Source organism: Triticum aestivum, chromosome 5D, assembly GCF_018294505.1.
Source record: "Triticum aestivum cultivar Chinese Spring chromosome 5D, IWGSC CS RefSeq v2.1, whole genome shotgun sequence".
Taxonomy (NCBI): Eukaryota; Viridiplantae; Streptophyta; class Magnoliopsida; order Poales; family Poaceae; genus Triticum; species Triticum aestivum.
The window spans coordinates 438281273-438303944 of record NC_057808.1 but is presented as its reverse complement, the minus strand read 5'-3'; the positions used below and the strand labels follow the sequence as shown (position 1 = coordinate 438303944).

Here is a 22672-nt window from a genome sequence, read left to right as displayed (position 1 = left end):
AGGCTTGCGTGTGGGAACAGGGGGCTGGGAGCTGGCCAACCTCTTTCTCTTTTTCTTCTCAACTGAGCGAACTTTTTTGTCTCACGCTAGTCCGACGTGGACATCACCAGGAATCCCCCTTGTAGCGACTGTTAAAGGGTTGTATTGTCAGAGTCAATACTCTTAATAAGGCTAGTCATAGTGGGAGTAACTTAGGTAGTAACATAGCGCACTCCAAGAAAATTTTGCTTATGTGGCATGTAGTTAATGAGGGAAGAGGTATTTAGAGTAACCTAATATGTTACTGTAACATAGCGCTTCCCGAGAAAGGATAAGTCTACAAGCTAATAAATGAAGTCATACATGACACTACTACTATGTTACTTTGCACTATAGAGGTAGTAACTTAGACTAGTGTCATATGCATGACACTAGTATAAGTTACTCCCCACTATGACCAGCCTAAGACCAAGCTTGAGGGTGTCCCTCCCTTCCAATATGGATCGCCATACCTGCGATGGGCACTTTCCCTCGATGGATAATACACTGCTTTGAGAATACGAGCACTTAGAGAGCTAGGATCCTGCAAGAGACGCCAGGCTTGGCGCGCCAATAGTGCCAGATTGAAATGCTCCATGTCTCGGAAACCCATCCCTCCCATGAACTTGGGTTGTGACATAACCTCCCATGAGACCCAAGCCGTCTTCCTTTCACTTTGTTTCGATGCCCACCATAAGTTGCGCAGCAAACCATTGATGTGCTGATACAGCCCACGCGGAAGCTTGAAACAAGCCATAGAATATGCAGGGATCGCTTGAGCCACGTATTTAATGAGCACCTCTTTACCTCCTACAGAAAGAACTTTCTCCATCCATCCCAGCACTTGCTTCCAGATACGATCTTTGAGGTATTTGAATGAACCCTCCTTCGATCTACCCACATCAGATGGGAGCCCCAAGTACTTCTGAGATAATCATTCTGTACATCCGATACTTGCTTGGCTTCCCATTTTAAATTGTTAGAGAATCCCTTACTAAAGAAAATTGAGGACTTGTCCTTATTTATCCGCTGACCCGAGGCTGCACAATATCTCTGCAATAAAAAATCGACCCTCATGGCCATCTCAGTGGTAGCATCAAAGAACAAAAGACTTGCTTTTTTTTTAGCAAAAGAAGATGATTAACTTGTGGAGCACTGACCTTTGTAGGAAATGTTTTCGACATGCCTAATAGGGAAACAACTCCATTTTCATGGGGCCGTGTGGCCCCTTCGATCGAAAAAAAAACATCCTTGCTCCGTGTTCGTCTTGTCTTCCGGCACCACGCTACGCGTTGCTCGAGGGAAGGGAGCGAGTTTTCCGAGGAAATGAATGCACAGTGATCGCCGGGGAGGCGAGGCGATTCGGCGCGGTGACGCTCTGTTTCCGTTCGCCGTTGACCCGCCGCCTTCCTCTCCTCCACCAACAGATAACCCAGAACCGAGACGGCTTAGGGGGTGTGATTGCTCTGCTCACGTCGCCACCCGGAGTGCAGAGCAAACCCGCCGCCGCCGAGGAGCGGGAGCACTCCATCGCGACCAGAGGTAACCTGGTGCGAATCTTCGGTTCGTTGTCCATCTTTGCTGCCTGTTTGCTCATTGAGTGTCCACCAACCTCGGCAGCTTCGGCGCGGGACACAACCTGTTCGACGGAATGACCGAGAGGCTGTGCAGCAAGAAAGCGTCTGTGGCTAGCGGCGATGAGGACCGCCCACGCTGCCGGACGAACTGATCCAGCTGGTGCTGTCATTCCTGCCCTCGCGCCAGGTCGTGCAGACGTGCGTGCTCGCCACCCGCTGGCGCACGCTCTGGAAGTCCGTGCCGGCCATTCGCCTCGACGCCTAAGCTGGGACCTACCAGTTTGGGCAGGACCTGAGCCATTTTGTCCATAGCCTTCTCCGATAGCGTGAATGTGAGATCCTTTTTAATGGCGATCATCGCCATGATTGCTACGAGGAGGAGATTCAGCAAGACTTTGAGCTGTGGCTCCGTTATGCTGTGTCATGCAAAGCGAGGGTTATTCGACTTGAAATAACTGTTTATCGTCCTTTGAGGATATTTCCTGGGACTCTTATCTCCCAGCACTTGACAAGGTTAATTCTTTATCGTGTCCAGTTTGAGGATTTCTCTCTTGATGTTTTGGGCTGTCAGTTACTGGAGGTGTTGGACATTCAAGACTGTATAATCGACATTGAGACTGTTTTCCCAAAATCTCTAAAACATCTGGCGATCAGAGATACAGGTCTTTTCCCAATGGAAACCCGGTGTGTTATTTCTGCGCCAGGTCTGGTTATCTTGGAACTATACGACTGTGTGGGTTGGACTCCGTTGCTTGAGAGCCTGCCATCATTGGTAACGGCATTTATCAACACTGGACCCTACTGCGGAGATAATTGTAGAAATAGTTCTAACGGGGACTGTGGTCTCGAGTCCTGTGTGGAGTGCTATGGTATAGATGATTGTGTGCTTCTCCAAGGTTTATCAGGCGCTACGAATTTAGAGCTGATAACCCACAAGTCTATGGTACGCTTGTGCTTTTTTTTCCTATTGATATCCTTGTTTTGCTGACTCCTTTAATTCATCTTTGCATCAGCGTATTATTCAGTCGGAGCATAATAAACTTTTTTGTGGTGTGCATTGCATATTTGTCGCCAACTCACTCTTTTTAATCATAATTTTATAATTTTCTTGAACATGCACCATTTTGATTACAAGAAGAATGCCGAGAAGGCTCAGAACTTACAACTTGACATCAAACCCAGAACCCCAAAACAACTCTACCAAATGGAGCTAAGCTAAGCAAAACTGGTTCTGAGCCAATGTAAACAAAAAATAGAGAAAAAAAAGAGGCAGGAAAAGTTGTTTGCAACTTTGCAAGCCCTCTGGATGCCTGAACTGCAAGGGCTGCCTTCATGTTTCTATGAAGATAGCCCCTATAGTTTGTTCATGAGAAGGCATTATACATATAGTACGCATGTAAGGCTGCTTGGTACTTACATTCTACTATGCAAAAGCATATGATTCAGATTAATCTGGGAGCCATGTCAATTTGTGTGACACTTAAATAGTGCGGCTTAATTTAATATGGTTCTAAAATCTGGTTCAGTGTATAAATCACTTTATTGCTTGTGCATAGTTGCTCAAATTTAGTTTTTTCTATAATGCTTGTATTCATTTCAGTATTACTAATTCATATACTTGAATTAAGAGTTTCAACCGTTCTTTTTTTTTTCCACTTCGCCCAGATCTTCAGAAATGATGTAAAATGGTCCCCTATGTTTAGCAAGGTAAAAACATTGTTGCTCGGTGACTGGTGTATGGCTGCTAACTTCAGTGGACTAGTTTACTTTCTCCAGCACTCACCAATTCTACAGAGGCTTACGCTTGAACTTGCTAGTCGCTCTGAGGTATAACTTTTTTCATGTATGATGCCTTATCTTTGAAATTTCCATGTACTGCTTATTCCTTTCAGTTAATTATTTTGTTTGTGACAGGAATTTGTCATTGAAACGAGTGAGATCTACAACCCAGCGGAACAATTTTTGGTATCAAAACATCTCAAGGTAGTCAAAATCAATCATGTGAAAGACGATAAAAGGATTCACCAATTATTGAAGGTCCTTGCTTATCATGGAGTACATTTGGAACTAATAAACATTGAAGAGAAGGAGGACGCTCGTGAACGTAAGTATTACTACCACATTTTACTGTTATATTGTTTATGTAGTCTGCATGTGTGACAGTTGGAAAACTGTATTATTATTCTAGGAAAGTAAATCACAGACTAGTACTTATATTTGGAAAACTAGATGTTCAACCATTTGGTGTAGGTTAGAAATGAAAAAGACCCACCTATATATTTCAATGGAAATGTAAACCTAGGCCAAAGCAGAAATGCATGCACCATTTCTACATCACTTGTCTTTCGCATCTTAATCGGTTGTTTAGGCTGCTGGTGATCAGCACCTAACAGTATACATGGTGACTGCATCCCCTGGGGCAACAACTACAGGTGCATGCCTATGCTGTTAAGTAGGAGGATAATGCCTGATTTATTATTAAAACCCAACAGGTCGCTGAATGCAGGGATACTTTATTGAGGTTTTCACCTTGTCTTGGTAATGAGATAATTGAACTTGGTGCTCTGTAGTTGCTTTGAGATCCAGAGAAATTGTGGAATGATAAGTTATATCTTTTGAACGGCTTCATGTTGTATGCTGGTTCAATTCTATTTAGCCCGGGCTTTCATGTGCTCATCGTGTTTCTGTTGTTCCCGCAGGCTTCAGTTTTCAGCACGAGTAGCAGTTCAGATCATCGACTATCATCGCTTCTCTACTCAGAGACTGCCATGTCCCTGAATGTTACACTGATAAGGTGGTACTTCCTGCGTTTTATGAACCGAGATGGTGCGCCTGCCCATCACGTCCAGTTCAGTATGTCATGTGCCTCGCCTGGATGCTGTTGGAAAGGCTTAAACCCGTCCCCGCATCGCTCTTGCTCGTTTCATGAACAAAGTCAGTGTCAGGCCTGAACTGATCAAGCTGCTGAAGTCCTACGTTTTGTTTAGTCGTTTCTGGTACAACTTATTATGTTAAAATGTTGCGTATCTTGTTCCATCGCTCCTGGAAGACTGTTTTTATTGGGTTCTCGTGGTGGGGGGTTTGTTTAAGGGAAAAAGTCTATTTTAAGCCCTGAATTCGTAGAGGTTCGGCGAAACAAACCCTCAAGTCAAAATCTTGGTCGATTGCACCCTGAACTATGCAATCCCGGTCTAAACTGAACCCAGGAGTCGTTTGGCAAACCAGGATCAACGACGTGTCACAGGATGGCCGGGATTGGTGCCATTTCGCCGCACTGTTCCCCATTGGGCCGGCCCGCTTTAGTTTTCTTTTTCCTTCTTTTAAAACGCGCAGTTTTTTTTATTCTTTAAAACTGCAAAAAAAGAGCACGTAGGGTGACTAGAACCCACGACCTGCTGCTGTTAGTCGACGGAAGTAACCACCTGGACAGCACATCATTGTTCACATTATCCCTGTTTCTTCTTTTTCTTCTTTCTTTCTCTGTTCTTTTTATTTATATTTTTCGTTTTTAACTTTTTGTTAAATTCGTGGACATCTTAGTAGGGAATACCAAAGGAAAAAAACCTCGTGAACCAATTTTTCAAAAGGAAAAAAAGGCCGCAATTTTTTTATAAAAATTTCACGGATTTAGAAATAAATTCAAATTTTTTCAAAAGAAGTTCACAAATTTTCAAAAGAAAAGTTCTCGGAATTTTGAAAGAAGTTGTAAAAATGAAAAGAGTTCGTGGATTTGAAAAAAGTCCACGGATTCAAAAAAAGTCCACGAGTTATGTAAAAAGTTTCACGCATTAGATAAAAACGAAAAAAAAGCTAAGAAATTGGAATAAATTATTCACAAGAGGTGAGGTGGCGTGGTTGGTAAGGACAGTTTTTGCACCAAAAAGGGGAGGTTGCAAGTTCAAAACATCTTATGTGCACACCTTTTTTTAGCAGTGTAACAGAAAAAAGACATTTTAACAGGCAAAAAAATACAAATTCATTGAAAAGTTAGTCAACTTGAAAAGTTCATCAAATTTAGAAAATTTTCATTATTTTGAAAACAAGTTCATTGAATTTGAAAAAGTTCATGAATTCAAAAGATTCGGAAAAAAGTTCACAGAAACGAAAAAAATTCATAAACTCGAGAAAAGTTCACGAAATTGAAAAAAGAAGAAAAATGGCACAAGAAAGCAAACAAGCTGGAATCTAGCACAAAAAAATGATCGTTATTAAAAATAGAATGAAAGAATAAACTATCACGAAGCGGATGTTTTCCTGGATGGTTAGCGCGCTCGTACATTGCCTGTGAGGTGCTGGGTTCGAAACGTCATGGTTTTGCAGAAAAACGTAAAGAAAAAAGAGTATGATGGGCCGGCCCAGTGCGCGCTGTGGTCAACATCGCTGCTGCTTGGCCCGCGAGCCAGACAAATCCCTGCCACGTCAGCGTTTTTATGTATCAAACCATGTCAAGATTCGATTTAGACCGGGATTGCATAGTTCAGGGTGCAATCGACCGGGATTTCAACTTAAGGGTTCATTTCGCCAAACCTCTACGAGTTTAGGGTTTAAAATGGACTTTTTCCTTTGTTTAAGTTCCCTGCCTATGTTTGGTTGGCCGCACTTGCTGAGCACGCATGCTGCTTCTTGTTCCGATTGTGTTTGATCGGCTGCATGAGTACATAACTGAGATGTTTTATTCAGAACCTCCACTGAAAATGATCTACCTACGAGGAGAGCATCTTCTTATGATGCCTCTTTGGGCCTGTGACGAAAGCCTTCATGATTTACAGTTTCCTTCCCCCGCAAAAATAAAATAAAAATTACAGTTTCCTCAACAAAAAAAAGCTGTCTGGAACGGCGGGGCCGGGCTAGTTGCTGCCTCCATGACCGGTGGGGCCACCGTCCGGCTCGTAGATAGAGCGATCGTCCTCCACGTCCACGGTGCACACCCAGCGACCCCCCAACGGGAATGAAACGCTCCCCCGCCGACAGCGCGGCCCCACGCGTGAGCCCGCACCACTCCCGGACAAGACGGCAAAGCGCGGCGCGGGCCCGCTTCGCCTCGTCGAGGAGCATCTCCGCCTCCGACGGGTCAGGTCAAATCCGACCGTTGGAGACAGAGCCGCACCACCACCGACCGGACCGACCGACGCAAGGCCCCCAACAAGGTGTTGCCAAACCCCCCAGCCCATGCCCAGCTCCACCCCAAGTCCCCAACACACAGCACACACCACAGAGGGCGCGCGCACACCACGCCGCCTCCCCTCCCAGCCTCTCACCTCCGGCGGCGGCGACGAGCCAGAGAGAGAGAGAGGCCGGCCGGGGAGGAGGAAGAGGAAGATGATGATGCCCACGGGCGGCGAGTCCAGGTCCCCCGTGCGCGCGCTGCGGCGGCTGGCCGGCTCCCTCCTCGCCGCCGCGCGCCTCCGCGGCTCCTTCAGCGCATCCAAGTGGTCAGCCTCCCCCGCCCGCGTCCTGTTTGTTTCTTTGTTTCCTCGCGTGCATCACCGGTGGGAACTAACCGACGTTGGTTGGTTCGCAGCAAGACGGAGGCGCGGATGGCGGCGGCGCGGATGAAGCTGCTGCGGAACCGCCGCGAGGCGCAGGTGCGCAAGATGCGCGGGGACGTCGCCGCGCTGCTCCGCGACGGCCGCGAGGACACCGCCCGCATCAGGGTAACTCTTGCCTTCCCAACACACCAACGCCGCACCTTCTCCCGGTTAACATACATGCATGTATCGATTGCTCTGTTTCCGTTCGCGTCGTCGTTGCGTCAGTTGGCCGGACAGATCGGGGTCGCCGTTCCGTTTAGCTTACGCATGGGCCGGGCCTTCCGGGTGCCATTCTCTGCTCGATCCCGGGACCGGCGGTGAATCCAGATATCGCTACCGCGTTCATGGCAGGAATGGCCCTGCTCATTCGGACGGACACAATCGGGAAACAGATTTCAGACATATACAAACACTTTCTGATTGATGCAGAAGAGATTATAACTTCCTTAAATCTAGCGTTTCCTCTTTTGCTCTACTACCTATATATATACATTCGAGATAAGGAAACTTCTTTATTATCAATTAATTAATGATTTAATGTCCTACACGATTCAAGGCTTTCTATTTATACCCAACCATGTTTACTGGGTTTTGACTCCAGTTCATTCCTGTACAAATCAGGCAGGTCAGTGCCGTCACACCCCAGTCTAAAATCCAACATTAAATTACACATTTCCTTCTGACTACTTACCCTTTTTAACATTCTTAGTAATATTGCATACGTGCATGCTATACATTTGAGAAAAGGATATGTATACTGTACATCAAACCGAGGTGCATCAGGGTACATACATTTACGTCTCACAAATGCTCAATTCTGTTCTTTGGTTTGTTTTGTATGCGACCTGCATTAGTTAGTCGTAGAGATTGGGCTGTCTCATGTAGGCATTGGAGCTTTGAGTTATCTTTCTAGTGCTTCACCCACTGTGAGTCTCAAGATCTCTAGCGCAGCAATAGCAAGAAAAGGGGACAAAATTAGGGAACCAGTTTCTGACATAAAGTTTCTCTGAAAGAACACTGATTAGTCAGATATAGAAGCTTTGATGGGATAGAGATTACAGAGATTTGAGATAAGGGAACTTCTTAACTATGCTTTAATTTCTTAAACATAGCAAGATTTTTCATTTATACCCAACCATATTGTGGGTTTTGACTTTTGACTATAGTTAATTTGTGACAAATCAGGCTGTTGTTACATTTTTCCTCGAAAGAGAATAGGTTGTTGTTACACTTGAGTCTAATCCCACATTGAATTATTTCCCCCAGCACCTTTGTAAATTAGAGTATGGGTATGTTATGTATTTAAGAAAAGGATATGCACATGTACCGAACAATGAGGAAAACGCTGTTGAACATATCTCAAATCAAGTTATTTGGTCTATTTCAGGTTGAGCATGTAATTAGAGAACAAAACACTATGGCGGCAAATGAGATTATTGAACTTTTCTGCGAACTGATTGTTACACGGCTTCCCATCATTGCCAAGCAGAAGTATGTGTATCTTGCAACATTTCCTTGCTTTCAGAATTGTTTGTTCTGAAAACCAGGACCTAAACTTGCTACTGGCCAACCTTTTCTTCAGGGAATGCCCAGCAGACCTGAAAGAAGGTATCTGCAGTTTGATATTTGCAGCCCCAAGGTGCTCTGAACTCCCTGAACTCACTCGCATGCGGGACCTTTTTGAAAAGAAGTATGGGAAAGATTTCGTTGCTGCTGCAGTTGACCTGCGCCCAAATGCTGGTGTTAATAACCTTGTAAGTGTGTGTTTCTTTTTTTCTCTCCTGCAAAGTCATTCGTTGTCACTACTGCATGTATTTTCTGCTCACTACTGAAATCGATGATGTCCTTCTGAAGCTAATTGAGAAGCTGTCAGTCAATAAGCCGTCCGGGCAAACTAAGCTGAAAGTTCTCAAGGATATAGCAAAGGAGCATCAAATCGATTGGGACCCGAGCGAGGCTGAGCAGGATCTTCTTAAACCTGCTGAAGAGCTGATTGTATGTACTACTACAACTGTAATGCACATTCTTTTATTTCACATGCTTTATAGTCTTGAACTAATAGGGCTTTTGACTTCTGAGCAGCAAGGACCTAGTTCATTTGGTGAAGCTTCGAAAATGCCTGTGAAGACTACGCTATCAGCAAATTTTGTGCAACCCACTCCATCTAATTACAGGTTTCTAACTCCTTTCTCTGCATAACAATTCAAATGATGCAAATCTGTATAACATTGGTCCCTCACCCATCCCTTTTTATTCTCATTTGCAGTTCTGGATACGCTGATGAGTATGATGATAATCATGTTGGGGGTGCCATGCAATTCAAGGATGCAGCTTCAGCTGCTCGAGCAGCTGCAGAGTCTGCTGCGCAAGCAGCGTCTGCCGCTAAGGCTGCAGCCAGCCTTGCCAACCAGAACGCCCATTCGTCCGACGAAGACGATGACGATGACGAGGACTGGAAGACCACTCTTCACGAGTCCACTCATTCTAGCAGGCGCCAATCGATGATGAGCAACTCAAGCAGAACCTCCAGGAAAGAGAATGCATCCACCTTCGACGAAATGAGGCTCCGAGGAAGCACAGGGAGGAGGTTAAGCGGGTCGAACCACATGGAAGATAAAGACTCAGACCTGCTTCAGGATCTGGGTACTGGCAGGACGCGCAGAAGGAACAGCCGTGCTGCTAGCAAGGTGCACTCGGAGATAAAGTTTGATGATTCGGAGGCGGAGGACGGCAGCGACGCCGAGATACAGTCCTCCCTTGAGAGGCGGCCTCCACGGAAGGAACGTTACCCAGGAAACGGTCACCACGAAGAGAAGGAAGTAGAAGACGACGATGATGACTTCCCTGAGCCGCCGAAGGCGAACCCCGGCTCCTGCGTTCATCCGAACATGCCCCTGGACTTTGAGACCCTGACGGCGCGCTTCGAGGCGCTGAGGTCATCCGGGGGGAAGCTCCCTTAGCTCGCGCAGTGGAATCATGATGTTGAATCCTTTGCTGCGCCTATACAATGCCAGAACTACATACTCCTAAGTTATATATAGTACTTGTCTCGTGCGTTTGGCTTTGCAAGTGCTGGCTTGCCCCAAACTATTATTACATTTGTGTTGCTCCCAGGTATATAGGCTATCTGAACTTGTGAAATGGAAACTTTTGTGTCATCTTCAGGTGTGCTGGAAGTTAACTGCACTACCTGCGAACACCTTTATCTCTGAAGAAACATCACATGCTTCTGCATATATAGGCATATAGCTGATTTCAACGTTTGCCATGCGTTCTTAATTTGAACATTTTGCCTGCTGTACGATGACTAGTACAAGATCCCGACTCTTGTTGAGCTCCATCCCCAGTTCTTTGTCTTGTACTCTGTTGTAACCAAGGCGAACATCCGGAGGCCGGAGCTGGGCCGTTGCTGCCTGTGTGTTGTACACGATGAAACTAGTCCCGTAGTGTTGATCATACCTGGGAATTGGGATGAGGGATCCCGGCTTCTTGTCTCGCTCTCGCGAACGTTATTTGCTCTCTTTTTTTGAATGGTGTTATTTGCTCATTCATCTTGTCTCTATTGTTTTGTTTCCATTATTCATTTTGTGTGTCAAGTTGTGTGCGACTTGCGACCTGCTAGTAGTGGATTTTATTGTAAGAAATGCATAGTTAAAATGACTAAAAACAAACATATATTGATGCGTTCAAACCCTTAGCATACATATATTGATGCGGAATATATTGATGTGTTCAGACTCTTGGCATACGCCCGGCTTAATCCAGTTAGCAACTTCGATATATCTCTGCAGATTTTAATTTTAAAGATCTATATGCTCTTTCTCCTAAGTACTTCATCAGAAAAAACTGTATATTTAGTGATGCTGTTATAGATTCTAGCATTGGAATGTTATTTCCACACAGTATTATGCCATCGGCCACTGAGCGCCACTTAATTTTTGCGTACACAAGCTTTTTCTTTGTCTTTTTATAAAGCCGAACCCTTCAACTATCTCAACAAGTCAAAAGTACCAACTCTGAGATGCATGTTGAACCCACAAATGGGTTTCTAAAGTTGAACATCTCTACTTGCAAGAAAGTCTCGTCCTACACAACTCCTTGAACTTGCACAACACATCTTCATCCTTGTATATGGAAATTTACAAAGATCTCATACGTATCTTGGGCTCATCCGTAGCCATTATCCAACTTCTCCATTTGAGACAAAAATAGTTTGAATAAATTTAATTAATTTTCCACAACTTATTCAATATAAGGGAAGATTAGTGTTTAATCCTAACCATTCATTAGTGGAGAGTACATTTGACAACATACATATTAGAATATTAGTATTTAATTCTGATAAGCTTTCTACATATCTATTCTACACCACGTCACTCTCTGAAGCTTGTTAAAGGCCTCGATAGCTCGCACCAAATATCATCTCCTACGGAACTACACTCGTGTGACCTAGATTTGTACCGATCCAATCTACACCTTGTAAGTCCCCACTCGTCAATTTAGATCTATTTGTGGGATGTAGGACTATTACTCATTCAAGAGCCTAAACCTAGGTAAAACCATTGTGTTTTTGTTGTCTCGAGTGAGATCTCTTCGGTCACCACTCATCTCTCTGTTGTTCTTCACGACTTCGCTATGGATCGTAAGATGGCCAAAGAATCAATCATCGATAAATGTGATATTCTATTCAATATAGTTTTTACACTTATATATAATACTGTATTATTTATTGTTTGTTGCATCACATCTTTTTTTTTTAGAAATGGAGGAGGACCCCCGACCTCTGCATCTGGACGATGCATGCATCCACTTTATTAATTATTCACACAAGAGGAGTTATTTACCCAAAACCACCACACTTGGGGCTAGGGTAACCGGTCGGTACCACATTTGAGCCATGTCACAAAAAACCACCAACTCTGGGACTAATTGGTAACGCGGAGCACTGACGGGCCGTTTTAGCCGCGGAAACAGCGAATCCGACAGGTCGGGCCCACCTGTCGGGTCGACGTGGCGTGCTTGCGTGGACAATTTGTTGAGTTGGACGAGGGCCCCACCCGTCAATGACTAGAGTGTTTATCTTTTTTCACATTTTCTTTTTATTCCTCTCTTCAGTTTTCTCATGGGCATTTCAACAAACACGCTATGTGCGTGTCTTCACCGGCGCCATCACCAGGCGAGGCCATGCGGCGGCGCACTGGGAACGGGCGCGCGAGGCAGCTGCGGTAAGGAGAAACTCGGTCGACGCCCATGGTGGTCTTCTCTGGGGACGTCGATGGCGGACTCGCGGCCGCGGACGGACATGCCCTCCACGGCGCGCGGCCAGGGCCTCCCTGCGCACCGCCGCCGGCAGCCCGGCACAGTAGCTCCAGCGCCGTCGACGCGTGCTTCATCATTGCGACCACGAGGCCCGACGCTGCAACCGCCTCCATTAGCCTGAGCCCGAGCAGGATCTCCCGTGTAGGAGAAGCCTAGGGGGCGGCCCGATGCTTCTGGTTTGCCGCCAGCTCGCGCCGCCCTCAATGCCCGATGCAGCGCACGCATGCGTTCGTCCAGGGAGACATCTAGTCATGGAGGTACGAGGTCCAGCGCGGCGGCTCAACATGGATTTTAGGTGGCTGGGGCGGCTAGGCAGCTCGCCGGTGGTGGTGTATCTCACCGGGGTTGGGCTCCGGTGGCGGTGCGGGATTAAACAGTGGTGGGGGTTGGTGTACTGGAGGGAGAGAGGGGAAGAAGAGAGAGCCCGACAGGTGGGGCCTTGTGCCACCTCAGCGAATTATCCACACAGGCACGCCACGTCAGCCCGACAGGTGGGTCCGACCTGTCGGTTTTGCTGTTTCCGCGGCTAAATCGGCCAGTCAGTGCTCCGCGGTACCGATTAGTCCCAGAGTTGGTGGTTTTTTATGACATGGCTCAAATGTGGTACCGACCGGTTACCCTAGCCCCAAGTGTGGTGGTTTTGGGTAAATAACTCACACAAGAGCTTACAAAGTCATACAACAGTAAGACCGAAGCCACCGTCTAGGCAACAAAAGTGTCGCTACTCCTATCCAATTAATGAAGGGATGCTGATAGTCTGGGCCTAATACCAAACAGACCTCGCAGCCAAACCTAACATCTAAGACCTGAGGTCCCAACCAGGACGCCTGCCGGGTATGGGCACCCACCAGTCCGACGTGCTCCTCAACCAGGACGCCTGCCGGGTATGAGGCCGCCGCAGCCACCTGCCACCAATCCATCTTCAGAGCTGTACTGCGGTGCCTATTTCTACAGAAGAGACGCTTAGTTAAGCGTCTACCCTGTATAAATAAGCACCGGTGCTTAAGAAAAGCCGGTTTTATTTCTCTAAACACCTCCCCTAAGCACCTCCCATTGTACAAGGCCGAGCTAGATTAAATCGCTAGACTAGAACAGTTTCTCGGTTTCTTCACATGGGGGGAAGCAGACTATTCTTCATAACTGCTACAAAACTCCCGTTGGAAAAGCCATGACTCGAGCTTTTTCAAATTCAATCTTTCTTCGATGCTATCTAACTCCTCCATCTCCTCGACTCAAGCCACCCCCTTGTCTCTCCTAGTACTATAACGGAGTTGAGATGGTTTCCGCCAATCGGAATTTGGTGCATTCTCATCTTCTTTCTCGTATGATAGATTATTCTCCTTAAAGATTGATCGAAGAAACCAGGAAAAAATCGTCAAACGAATGAAACCAGGAAAAAACGCTACAACACCAATTGACAGCAGTAGGAAATCTATGAGCACCTAACGGGCTAGCCCACATAGCGAGTGCCTTGTGCATCATAGCAACATTTTGACACATATATAGAGCGTCATACAGGAGGTCCTAGGATTAGCTTGAGGGGTTGTAATTTTGTTCCTTTCTCCCTGGTGGTGTTGTAGGGGTGCTCAGCTGGGGGAGCATGGTTTCGACGACATGGGAGCCGACTCAGCCGGATACTATCTCACCATTGCTCGAGATTATATTCGTAGTCTTTCTCTGTCAGAGGAGGAATTCGCTCGGTCGTTCGCCGGCCACTAATAAGGGAGTGTCTCGGTAGGCTTTTCGTTCTTGCTGCTCACTCATAATTGAACAAATGACTCCAAACAACCAAAGAACAAACAACCCAAACATCCACAATAGAAGCAAGGCAAAGAAACACTTCATCTGTGAAAAAATGAGCGACAAGGCGCACATCAGTCGCTAGTCACCTTGAAACGGCCTCCGATTTTGTCTGCCTCCACTATTAATCATCGGGCTGATCACCAACCTGGTATCACAGCGGTCTCCTCTATGTATTTCCCGCCTCTGCAGCGACCTCCCACCCTCGCACGCACCCCCACGGTGAACCCTAGACATGGCTCGATTTTTTGGTTGCGGTGCGGGCGCCGACGTTGTCTTTAGTGGCTCTTCCAACCTCAACTATGTTTGTGCCTCTACTAGACTGCGTAAGAACCAGATTAAATTGCCAAACTACAACAGCTCCTCGATTTCTTCACATGTGGGGAAGTAGACTATTCTTCGTAGCTACTACAAAACTCCCATTGGAACCCATGACTCGAGCTCTTTCCAATGTCCTCGATCTCCTTGACTCAAGCTGCTTCCCTTGTCTCTCCTTGGTACTATAACCGAGTTAAGAAGGGCCTGGGACAACATCGACGACAACGCAAGCCCGGGCCTGATAGTTTCGGCCCGGTTTTCTTCAAGGCCAATTGGCATTTGGAGCATTCACATCTTCTTTCTCTTGTGATAGATTTCTTCACCTAAAAGGTTGATCTACACCTAATTAATAAAGCCTTCATCGTGTTGATCCCAAAACATTTAGGGGAGACGGACCCAGATAACTACAGACCGATCTCACATCAAATTTGCAATATTAAACTTGCTTCCAAATGCTTGCCTAATAGAATGCAAACTATTCTTCGGTCTCTCATACATCTTGATCAAACTAATTGTGTTAAAGTTTGCTCGATCTCTGAGAATTTTATATACAAAAAATGCATTATTCAATCTTGTCAATGCAGCTCTGTCTTGACCCGTTTTGTTGAAACTTCTCCATGCAAAATGATTCACAGTGCTCGGACTTTTCATCCCTATTGCCCATCGATCCCATGACACACCGCTAAGTGGATATATATTGGATCCACCAAGTATATGTAGTGCACTGCCTTCTCCATCTCGAGTATGTTCTGTCCCTCCTCGAGCTCGATTATGTGGTCTCCCTCTTCGTGCTCGATTATGTTTTCTCCCTCCTTAAGTATCAGGCGAATTTAATTAATTATTAGTCCCACTTTTATAATCCCATGCGTGTATACATGTGCTATGCATGCAACCTTCCTTGAAATCCTAGTAAAGAAGCAGCGGCAATGCTAGCATTGAGAGCACCGCCAACCCCATCGACCACTTTAATATTGAGAGGCTAGGTTCATTCAAACTGGTCGGTGCAAATTGATAATGGTTGGTCAAGCCAGGTGGCTAATTAACACGACCATAGGAAAGCAAGTTGAAGATGGCACGTCCATGGGGCAATGCGGTAGCCAGTTTGGTCGCATGCCAGTTTTATGGGTTTTGTGTCTATCGCTTGAGGTTTTTGGCGGTTTTGTGTGGTTAAAGCCGCTCCATGCTCTCTAGCATCTAACGTGTTCTCGTTTTTCTCAAGTGGCCACATGAAAACATGATGAAAACGCCGACAAGCTAATTCATATAGAAAGATGACTGGTTACTATTAGAGTCTGTATAGGTGGAATGAAGTAGTCCATTTAAAAAATCAAACCATGTAAGAATCGTTACTTTGAACGCATGTCACTTGATAGAAAGAATTAGGGCACCAATGCCAATGTGCTTTATGTGCTAGCACAATACAATGCTTTGGATCCGAGAATAAAGGTTAGAAGCAACACATCGTGCCAACCGTAGTAAGTCAATTCCTTGTCATGCCTGGTCGGCAGGTGCTACGCACGACAGATCTTCCAAGGACTTCAAGCTGTGTCGGCTGGTGATACCTGGCAGCATGGCGCTGAGGTGTATCAGTGGCGACCGCGACGTGCTCAGCTGTTTGCGCGCAGGGAGGAGGTGCCGTTTGGCGCCGTGGTGGCGTCGACGTTAGCTAGACCGAGCAAGGTTGATGCATCAAGACAGTTCTGAAGATGGAGCGGTGGCAGTTGGCGGCGGCGGCATCTGAGTGCACGCCGGACCGGTGAGACCCATGCCCGGCAGGCGTCCTGGATGGGTTCTCAGGTCTTAGATGTTAGGTTTGGCAGCGATGTCTGTTTGGTATTAGGCCCAGGCTATCTGCGCCCCTTCATCAGCTGGATAGAGATGATTAGACGGCGGCTTTAGTCTTACTGTTGTATTACTTTGTAAGGTCTTGTGAGAATAATTAATAAAGTGGCCGTATGCATCGCCCAGATGCAGAGGCTGGGGGTCATCCTCCTTTTCTAAAAAAAAAGTCAATTCACATGTACAATCACATGGGATACTATATATTTACATGAGAAATATAACAAGCTATAAGAGAAAATGTCCTAACATAAAAGTTTGCATGAATCTTAGTTACTTAAAAAGACTATCACCATATTAGCCAGCAGATCAAATGTATTATCCTTTTTTTTGATACAAAGAACTATATTATCCTTTTTGATTGAAGGGGTGCCTTCTAATCTCCATCTTTAATCTTCATCAAAATCCGTAAACTTTTCCAGGCACTACTGGGATCAGCACATACGCCGGGTGCCACAAACACTCGGCAAAGGGCCAAATCCCGCCGGCAGGCAAAGGCTTTGCCGAGAGCTACACTCGGCAAAAGCCACTCGGCGTACAACTCTCAGGCAAACAGGAGTTTGCCGAGAGCCAAATGTCGGGCACTCGGCAAAGACTTTACCGAGTGCCAAACAGAGCAACTCGGCAAAATAAAGTGCCTCACGGACGTCCGACGAAAACGACAGCCTGACAGGTGGGCCCAACTGTAAAGGCCGAGGCGGGCTTTGCCGAGAGCGGATCTCGGCAAAGTTGTCCAGTAGAAAGTCGACACGTGGCTACTAACCATAGATTAAAATCGTGGGAGAAATGATTTCGCGGCGGCCTCTCCCAGCAGCTATAGCGGCCGCCATAGCGGGCAATCACGGCAAATAGCGGAAATTTTTCTGGTGGAAGAGATTATTTCTATAGGGTTTTGCTCATTGTTGAGCCATTTAGAGGGATTTGTGGGGGATATCGCGGCAGCAGCCATAGCGTAGCGGCGAGGCTCCCGGGCAGCTATAGCGCAGCTATAACGGCTATTTTAATCTATGCTACTAACGGAGAAGTCAGTTTGCCAGGTGTCACAAATGTTTGTCCGAGTGGTGCACTTGGTAAAGCTTTTTCAGTTTGTCTAATTCACATCTAGATGTTTTTTAAGGATATCACATCTAAGCTCCTACAAGTATATAATATAGCAACAAAAAATAAAAAAACTAGGATAAAAAATAGACCACAAATAAAGTGAACATCAGCTTAATGTGTCCTAGACAGACCCAAGCTTTTTTTACAGAAAAAAGACACCGCCGGCGACGCTCATGACCGGAGCTCGTCGCGCTTGCGGTAGGGGCGGGGCTCAAGACGACGTACACAAGCATGCATGCATCAACATGCCAACACAACACACGTACGTACAACGCCGGACAACGCACACGCATCACGCCGGCGAGCCGCATAGCAAGTTGAAGCCGTCAATCTCCGAGATGCCGTAGATGTCCGGGTGCCATGCTCGAGGTTGAACTTGGCCAGCGTCGCGAGCGGCTGGCTGAACAACATGCCTACACAGGGCGCCGCCCAAGTCGCCGGTCTTCCGCTCTTCTCCGGCGGCCGGTGGTGGACAGCGAGATGTGCATGGTGTGAGAAGATAGAGAAGAAAGAGAGGAGAGGAGGTGTTCGTGGCTGTGATTGAGAGGGAGGAGATAAGGAGAGAGAGGGAAAGGAACCGGCGAGGTAAAGGAAGGCCGCCACGTCATCGATCCATGTGACTTCGTGTGATTGGTTGAGAGTGTGCTTTCTTAGTCTGACCTTTACCGAGAGCGACCCTCGGTAACACTATACTTTACCGAGAGCTGCTCTCGGTAAATGGCCTTTACCGAGGGTGGCTCTCTGTAAAGGCCCAAACCCTATACCACCTACATCCCCTGTTGTTGTTTTCAGCCTTTAGTTTTCATACATGATTGGCAAAGCACCTTACTTTGACTGTTACACTTTATCGAGAAGGGGGTGTTCTGGCCGTGTGCCGATGCGGTGGCCCGGGCAGTTTACGGCATTGACCGGCAACGAGAGGGGGTAGGGCTTGGTGAATACCTGCTTGTCGGTGTTACTACAAGTCAGTGCGAGGCATCGGACCAAGTTGGGACCATCCCCTCACATGATCGCCCACCGTCGGCTCGATCTGGGGGACGACACGCGTCCAGTGATCGACGTTCCCGCCCGTGTGTCCGGTACGTGAGGCATCTGCCATGTCAGTGTTGTGCACTGGTTATTCAGACACCACACCACCCTTTCGTACGTATTCCCAGGCCACACGCATGTTAGGGCGGCTGTCGAACCCCCCTCATGTGGCTTCCCGGCCGAGAGGTAATCCGGTGGCCCCGGCGGTCTACGGCGTTGACCGGCACCGAGAGGGTGTAGGGCACGGTGAATACCTGCTTGTACGTGTTACTATAGGTCAGTGCGAGGCAACGGACCAATCTGAGGCCATCCCCTCACAGGTCAGTCCTAAACCTAGATCTAGGTTTAGGACCTTTCCCGAGAGCGACCCTCGGTAACACTATGCTTTACTCTCGGTAAATGGCCTTTACCGAGGGTGGCTCTCGGTAAAGGCCCAAACCCTAGACCACCTACATCCCCTGTTGCTGTTTTCAGCCTTTAGTTTTCATACATGATTGGCAAAGCACCTTACTTTGACTGTTACAATTTACCGAGAACCCGGTGACCCCGGCGGTTTACCGCATTGACCAGCATCGAGTGAATACCCACTTATCCATGTTACCACTCTCGGTAATAGCTGCATGTATCGATAACCCTCTCGGTACAGGTCCTAACCCTTTCTCTAGGGGTCTTCTCTACGTTTATAGCCGTGCTCGGTAATAATATTTCTCCCTGTTGCAAGTACCTCTTTCTATCTGGCCTAATTGATTTACTTGCCTTGGTCACCGTGGCATAAATAATACTACCTTACATAAAGGAACGGAGAGAGTAGTGCTTAATTAATTAGAAGTTGAGATTCGGAAAAAATCTAACCCAAAACATAAGTCATCAAAAGTCATGGTATTTTGACACTTTAGTCATTAAAAGGTATTAAATATCAGACACAAAAATAGAGGCCAAAAATCACACCAAAATAAAAAGGAAAATAGAAGTCATCAAAAGTCTTTACCGAGCGTCGATATTCGGCTCTCGGTAAAGTCTAAAGAAACTGACGGCACAGTCAGGTGCGAACGAGCATGCCACGTTGCTATTCTTTGCCGTGTGTAGCTCTCGACGTAGGTAGTGTTTGCCGGGTGTAGCCTCTTCGTCGGGAGCCTCTCACGGCAACATGGGCTAGTTGCCGTGAACCCACTGTTGCCGAGTGTGGCTCTCAGCATACGTAAGGTTGCCGAGTGCCCGAGATTTGGCTCTCGGCAAAGAGTCTTGCACCCGGCGTACAAGCAAATTCCAGTAGTGAGGGTGGGTGTAGAGAAGCATAGTTCTTTTTATAGACATATATACACAGGTAGTTAAATTATCTTAGATGGCGAAGTGTTACATGTATGTAAGATGAACACACATGGAAGCAAAATTATTCATACAATGGTGAGGCGGGTGGATGTGCAAAATAAAATAAATCGGTACAACTACAAGCAATAGTTATTTATAACTAACCCAAAAATTCTAAAAAGCTATTGATTTACCAAGGACAAATAACTGGACGGAAAACAATGCCAACTGAGTTTTCACATCATCTAAGCTAAGACCAAACTCTGATATAATTTTAAATTTGCATCGAATGTCTTGAAAACACCAAATTTGATACTCCATCCGATCCATATTAATTGTCGCAGTAAATAAAACAATACTTTCTTGCCACACAAATGCGCAGATCACTCTCCTAAGTTAATTTGTAAAGAAACTAAACTACGAGCCAACTTCTAAGCGTGTTGCTTTTCTCTTTTACAATGAATGTATTACATTATATTGATCCCTAACCGTCGTTCCACATTTCTACGGATTGTTGGGTTATGGCAATATCCCCCAGATTTTAGCTACTCCATGAAAATGACGCGTCGAGCCCATGCCGCCGGAGTCCCTCGTCCACCAACCTATTATTGGAGCTCTCCCATCAAAAGATCCTCTCCACCGTCCCGGGGCTGCTCCGCCCATCTCCGCCCGCCCTCGAGTAGGACTCGGCCCGCCCAACAGCCTCTCCACGCCGGCCTTCTGGAGCTGCGCCTCCCACCATAGCTAGGTAACCTCCCTCCTTACTCCTCCCTTCATCCCTCTTCCATCCTTCCTTCCTTCATATTCCTTTCACAACGAACTGCTATGGTGGATATAGATTAGTAATCTTGCGTGTTCTTAAATTTTTTTGGGATCAATATGCTATTGATTCCTTTGGATGCACTCTTGCGTGAATATTACAGATTAGTACAGATGATGTTGATTCATGAGGTAGCATGGTTAAAAGTTAAAACGAATTGCACTGTATGTTCTGAATTTTTTTTGGGATAAATTCAGTTCCATCATGGACATGCTCATGTTCTGATGCTGTTGATTCCCAGTCATGAGAGCTTACAACCTATGAGGACCCACATTCTTCCTGTATATCCTTGACGCCACAGCCTCCCCGCACCCTCCCGTTGTTGATGGTTTGGGTCTGCCTACCGAGGGAGAAGGGGATGATGGCTGCCGCTCCTTCTCTCGAGCCCTTGCCGCGATGAAGCCGTGGGAGGAGAGGGGCACGTGCACGGTGGACCTGCTCCGAGCCCCTCAAGCGACCCATCTTCAAGGTGATCACTTCATCCACATGAGGAGGTGCATGGGAGAGGCTGGTGGTGCGAAAGGCAGGGATGTGCCTGCCGAGCCCGATGACGGGGACGGGTCCGGGTAAGTTCAGTCTGCTTTTAGGTTTTTCTTGGTCTATTGGACTGGATGAGTTTGATTAACTTGTTTTGGTTTGGTATGTGCTTCTGTACAGGGAAATTTTCATTGGCGATGTAGCCCGGAAGACAACCGAAGGTAGATATGAGTAATTCATGTAGGTTGTTTTGCTAAGGATGGGACAATTTTAGATTTGTGGCGAACGATGTGGGTGGGTCAGTTGTGTATGCAACAACAATTCTAAAACGATGAACTGTTCTTCTTCCTCTTTCAAGTTGTGTCGCTTTAATTAATTTCCTGGTCCTTTTGATAGATTTCACTTAAATACTCACAACTATCTTTTTCTTACGATTTATTATTCTGTATATGGAACATTACCTCACCAAGTTTGTCCTCCCCATGTTTAGTCACTATGAGCCTATAAATATTACTCTCGACCACCAGAGCATTTGCCTTCTTATAAGAAGGTGATGAGCCAATTGTCAAGCTACTAGCTACTTGTGCAGCTACTGTCCGTTGGAGAACAAATCACTAATTGGGAATAAAATGCACACCCTTGAGTAAGGAAGGATAATTGGTTAGCATTTTTGCCTTTGAGGTTCACCCTGGCAGTCGTCAAGTCCTCACCATGTTTATGTTCTGTATTGCAACCTTTTGTGAGTCTCAAGTGAGCTGCTACTGGTGTCTATATATTCTCCTACCACGTTGCTTCTCCTCCTCAAAAGCCAGACTAAACATTTATGTTTGTTAAAAGATGATTTACTATCAGATCCGAGACCTCTCGAGCACGGGTGGCAGGACATGGAGGCCGGCATCTCCGGGCTCAAGCGCATTCTCCACGGCATTGATATTGTGCTTTTCATTTAGTCAAGAGTATGAACTCATGTTCCAGGAATTAAATGTGATAGTTCATGTTTGAGATAAACAATACATGTAGCTTATCATCGATGGTGTCATTACGTCCACAAATCTGTTGTCCTTCGAGGTATAATACCTATCCATCAAAACATGTTAATGAGAAATTCATGATGTTTGATTAGCCTACTAAAGCTAAAAAAATAAAAAAATAAAGTTCTTCAGAGCGAGAGGTTTGACTGCTTGCTTCTGTATAAAAACATGAGGCTACACATGACTGTTGCCTTTCATGCGTGCTTGCAGCAGCTGTTGGTATGTTGTGTGCTAGTAGTGTGGTAGCAACGGTGGTAGCCAAGTAGTGGAGATGGTGTAATCAACTGCTGCACACCACACAAAAATCTCTCTCTAGCTAACCATCTCTCTCTCTCTCTCTCTCTCTCTCTCTGAGTGTGTGTGTGCCAGTGTGTGTGTTGATTTTATTCTAATTTGCTACAGGGTTGTGTTTCTTAACATGAGTTACTTGTGATTCCGATGCTTCAGTGAGTTCATACTTCTAGGATTCTGCATTTTGATACAATACTGAGATTTGAATAGTGG

The 22672-nt window shown here is 46.2% G+C and overlaps 2 protein-coding genes and 1 long non-coding RNA gene across 3 annotated transcripts; all 3 read left to right on the top strand.

Annotated features, from left to right (window-relative positions):
- Positions 1-1245: 1245 nt before the first annotated feature.
- On the top strand, positions 1246-4623 carry LOC123125350 (uncharacterized). Its single transcript, XM_044545866.1, has 5 exons — positions 1246-1560; positions 1639-2538; positions 3261-3422; positions 3510-3699; positions 4295-4623. Exons 2-5 carry the CDS (start codon positions 2269-2271, stop codon positions 4315-4317), a joined length of 645 nt encoding a protein of 214 aa, XP_044401801.1. The 5' UTR covers positions 1246-1560; positions 1639-2268; the 3' UTR covers positions 4318-4623.
- A 2125-nt stretch (positions 4624-6748) lies between these two features.
- Positions 6749-10284, top strand: LOC123122501 (uncharacterized). The gene is made up of 7 exons (XM_044542699.1): positions 6749-7027; positions 7117-7249; positions 8514-8617; positions 8709-8880; positions 8981-9121; positions 9209-9300; positions 9393-10284. The coding sequence occupies exons 1-7, from the start codon at positions 6765-6767 to the stop codon at positions 10084-10086; spliced, it is 1599 nt and encodes a 532-aa protein (XP_044398634.1). The 5' UTR covers positions 6749-6764; the 3' UTR covers positions 10087-10284.
- A 10129-nt stretch (positions 10285-20413) lies between these two features.
- Positions 20414-21494, top strand: LOC123125349 (uncharacterized). Its single transcript, XR_006461384.1, has 3 exons — positions 20414-20588; positions 20902-21226; positions 21318-21494. It is a non-coding gene; the product is annotated as an uncharacterized lncRNA (long non-coding RNA).
- The last annotated feature ends 1178 nt before the right edge of the window (positions 21495-22672 follow it).